Source organism: Anneissia japonica, unplaced genomic scaffold, assembly GCF_011630105.1.
Source record: "Anneissia japonica isolate Jap-2015-1 unplaced genomic scaffold, ASM1163010v1 scaffold287588_len240510_cov160, whole genome shotgun sequence".
NCBI classification, from domain to species: domain Eukaryota; kingdom Metazoa; phylum Echinodermata; class Crinoidea; order Comatulida; family Comatulidae; genus Anneissia; species Anneissia japonica.
The window spans coordinates 1-4,554 of NW_022716955.1; the positions used below are offsets into that span (position 1 = coordinate 1).

The 4,554-nt window shown below is 38.4% G+C and overlaps 1 protein-coding gene across 1 annotated transcript in view; it reads right to left on the reverse strand.

The window, feature by feature from the left end:
• Positions 1 to 468: 468 nt before the first annotated feature.
• The window catches only part of LOC117110082 (E3 ubiquitin-protein ligase rnf213-alpha-like), a gene marked incomplete at its 3' end in the record, with an annotated part of 17,735 nt that continues 13,649 nt past the window's right edge, over positions 469 to 4,554 (reverse strand). Inside the window, exons 6-8 of the mRNA XM_033252668.1 lie at positions 4,057 to 4,415; positions 2,944 to 3,197; positions 469 to 702 (exon numbers count right to left, since the gene is read on the reverse strand). Of these exons, the coding sequence (XP_033108559.1) occupies positions 469 to 702; positions 2,944 to 3,197; positions 4,057 to 4,415 (847 nt within the window). The remainder of the gene's footprint in view (positions 703 to 2,943; positions 3,198 to 4,056; positions 4,416 to 4,554) is intronic.

Below are 4,554 nucleotides of genomic sequence, written 5' to 3' on the forward strand. Positions count from 1 at the left end.
GATTTTTGCACTCTTTATTAATGATCTACAGAGGACAACATTTTAGTGACTGTCAAACACTAATATATTTAGTGTATTATGAGTCATTAAAAAAGTGATTGATAATTTGTGAGAGTATGAGAATATACAGTAACTTTCTAAATAAAAGACGGCAAATTTATATCACTGCATTATTTTAAAGTTTATCTCTTTACATTGGTCAATTTAACATATACATCCTTACCATGCAGCTTTAACTGGATTAAAAACTAGGACTTAATTTAGGTTGTAGTTAGAACATTGTCTATGGTTTTTTTTATAAACTTGAATCATAAATAGCACCAGATCTACTTTATTTTAAAAATACAGACTCAAATATTTGCATTCATTTCATAAACTAATGAGACCATAATGATGTAATTTCACGAACATCATTCTTTAGACCATTTTGGTCATTTTTACCAACACAAGTACAGTATATGAACTTACCAAGAATGTCTGAAATATTTTCTACTTTCAACTACAGCTAGGTGTTCATGACCCCACCATACAATATTATTGTAATTATATCTGTCCAGATTGGAAGGCCATTCCATTGGCTTAGAATCACCACGCAGAAAATGCAGAAGAGGTACCACCAACAACCATGAGACATCAACGTCTTTCTCAGTCTGTGGAGCCATTGCTCCATTGCAACATTGCAGAAGTGAAACAATCAGATCACTATTTAAATGAACAACAGTTTCTGTGTATTACAATATTATATAACAAATAGCGGCATAAAAAATTTACATAACTTTAATGGTTATTTTGTAAGTTCAGTCATGACATTATCATTTTTCATTTGACAGATAATTTTTCTATCCCAAGCAGGCACTAATAATATAGTGCCTGTTATATATCTCATACATAGATTCTAGGCATCTGATTGGTTAAAAGCGGGGCAATAGAAAGCACTATTCCCCTCAAAAAGGTACTATTCCCCTCAAAAATAGTACTTTTTTGACCTGTCGTGATGTGCAAACTCTAGGCCCACTAGACATGGCGCTGTGAAGGTAAAGGGGACTGCAGCCTCTACGACGAGATTATCCCCTGACCACATCACGGATCAGCGAGAAACGATAAACAAATAATGGAGGCTGCTCGTTTCGAAATGAAGGACTAGCTAGGCCTAGCATTACCATAGCAAACACACCAAAAGACAAATTATTTATGTCTTATCAATATTCGACAAATATATTGCAAGACGATGGGTGCTGTTGAAATTGAGGAAATAAGCAAAGAAGAGCTAGACACACTCTGTGATCGCCTAGGTAGTCGAGTAGTAGTAGGCCTAGTACAGTATGCCTCTAATATAACAGGCTAGGAAGTAAGTACTTTTTTAGGCCTCGTAGAATCTATGTATGAGGTATATAAAACAAATATTGACTGCTCTATATTCGGGGAACAGTGAAATCTATTGACCCTTGTTAATGTGGAGACCGGTCTCCACATCACCTCAGGGCAATAGATTTCACCATTCCCCTCATGAGCAGTCAATATTTGTATACTATATTTTCCATCTTGTATGCAAAAAAAGCTTAAAGATGGGGGTCGTTTAATATTGCGATGAATGTCACGGCTAAAAGTTCTATTTCATATTAGAATTCAGAGTTTTGGGTGGAAGGTTGCATATAGCCACAATATTGGTCGAAGCATTGAAATAGCATTGAAATACAGTAGTTAATAGCATAAAAAAGCTTTATGAAGCATAGAACATCATTTAAAGCATTGAAATTGCTTTTGCCACCGTTGGTCCAAAGCATTGCAGGCCGATCACGATAGTGCTAGTGCCAGCAGACGGCGGTAGTGATGATAGCTGTACTGTACATTGGGTTGATGGATGGCTATGGTAGCGGTACAGGGCCTAGGAGGTGGTAGTGATGATTGTAATAAAAAATAAGCATATTTTGTCTAAATAACTCAGGGTGAGGGTGCCGCAAGATGTAAATAATGCAGGGTTCAAAGGGTTAAAGCATTAAAACTGCTTTTGGAAGCATTGAAATAGCCATCTAGTATAGCTTTATGAAGCATAAACAGTGGTGTAAGCCAGAATATTTCTGTAGGGGGTCCAGTGTTGGTCTGTGATATTGCTGGGGCCAAATTCTTGGGGGCCCAAGATTTTTTGCGTTTGGGTTAGAGCATGTCAGCAGTTTACCATTGTATAGGCGTTTGCGATGATAGGCGTTAGGATTAAGCACATCAGCAGTTTACCAATGAATAGGCATTTGTGACAAAAGGCATTAGGGTTAAGCATGTCAGCAGCTTACTCTTGAATAGGTGTTTGCTATGATAGGGTTTAGGGTTAAGCATGTAAACAGTTTACCATGAATTTGGGCCAAAATCTGGGGAACCCTGCCTCCCCCCCTTGCTTGGTGACGCCACTGAGCATAAATATGTTTGCGTTAGGGTTAAGCACGTCAGGGGTTTGCACCAATAGGCGTTAGGGTTAAGCATGTCAGCAGTTTTCCATTGAATAGGTGTTTGCTACGATAGGGTGTTATGGTTAAACATGTCAGGTGTTTGCGCCGATACTCTTTAGGGTTAAGCATGTCAAAAGTTTACCATGTCTGTTGAAGTTATTTTTTGGGTTAGAGTTGCAGCACATCAGCAGTTTACCGTTGAATGGGCGCTTGCGACGATAGGCCATTAGGGTTAAACATGTCGGGCGTTTGCGCCGATATGCTTGAGAGTTAAGCATGTCAACAGTTTACCATTTCTGTTGAAGTTATTTTTTGGGTTGGGGTTGGAGCATGTCAGCAGTTTACCATTGAATGGGTGTTTGTGATGATAGGCGTTAGAGTCAAGCACGTAAACAGTTTACTAATGAATAAGCGTTTGCGATGATAGTCGTTAGTGTTAAACACGTCAGGTGTTTGGATAAAAAGACATTGTTTAAAATTTTGAAATTAACTGTATACTTACTCAAGTATTGGTCCAAATGCTTCCTGGATACTTTCAACAATACATGTGTACTCATCTTTGCAGAGACTCAAAGGAAGAGCCAATGCACATAACAAAGTATGCGTAATTCTTCTGTCGATAGTGATGTTACATTTTTTAATAACATGCATCATAGCTAATGCTGATATCATCTTTTTAATGCTTGCATCAACATCTTTACAAATATCACTATTCTCTAGTTGAAATATTTTCCCTTCAAGATACTGCAGAAGAACCTGTTTAGGATTAAATCATAAACCGAAGAACAATTAAAGATGGAAAATATTGCTTCCACATTCCTAAATTGGGCATCGCAGATTGAACCCTTCCAAGGGGTTCTGGATGGACCCAGGAAACTTGCTCTAGTCAAGGTATTGCCCACCCTCCCATCCCACTTCCCCCACATTCTTGTTGGGTTAACTCCTGGTGCCACTATTACTAGTAGTAATGCAAAAAATAACAATCCATGTGAACAAGGCATAACATACCATAACAGAATTCAGGGGTCCCAAGTTAGAAGAAGTCATTTTCATGAGATCTGCGGTGGCGGATAGAAGGGTGGGGGAAGGGGAATGTCAAGATTTTCACCGGAGTCTAGACCACCTCAGCTGCAGCATGGTTGAAGGTGAGGTAAGAAAATTAATTATTATGGCACTTCTAGATGGCCGGAAATGGCCCTCTCTGACTTCATTTAGATTTTTTTTCCCTACCCCATTTTCTGTTATAATTTTGAAATAATTAGGGGACCCAGGCCGGCTGTCCCCCTCCCTAGAATCCACCACTGATCTGGTTAATGAGCTTCCTTAACACAGTTAATTTTATTTTGATGCACATAGTGATACCCATCGGCCATGCTTCCGTGAGAAAATTGATAATAAAACAGCGAAAACATGCAAAATTATGAATTTTCGGAAATGGGTTGATTTCCCGGAGATTCTTGCAGGAGTGCAGGAAGCCGTCCTGATTTCCAGGAGACTCCTTTGAGTTCCGGGAGACTCGGGACCCCTGCAGAATTTCATTCTTTGTGGAATTACATGCTAGTCAACTTTAGGGAACAAATTATCATTATATAATTTAGTAACATAAAAAAATTACCTCATTTGCTGAATATCCACTTACTCTCCAGAGCTTTGGTTCATAATATTCCTGCTTTGTCCATATTCCTTCTCTGTCTTTGGAAACTTGAAGAAATTGCTCAATGGCTAGGCAAGGTTCCATGGGTTTGGAGTTTTCACACAAGAAGCCTTCCCAAGCAGGAAGGTATGACAACAGAGCAAATTTACAATCTGCTGCTAGTCGCTCATCTCTATTGCTTATTGATGAGCTGCCAATAAACCCAGTGAGCCATCCATTGAATCGTTTACTATACGATTTTGCATCTGCACTTTGGTTTTTTCTCATCATATAAGTAGGTTCTGGATGCTGCACTGTGCCATCATATTGATGCCAAACTCCTATACAATTGAATCAACATTTATTTTTGTTTTTGAATTATATACAAAAAAAGTCAAGCAGAGAAAGCTGGGATGAGTACTGTAGGAGCAAGGAGAGAACAAAAAACCAAAAGAGAATAAAATTATTAAAAATTTCTAA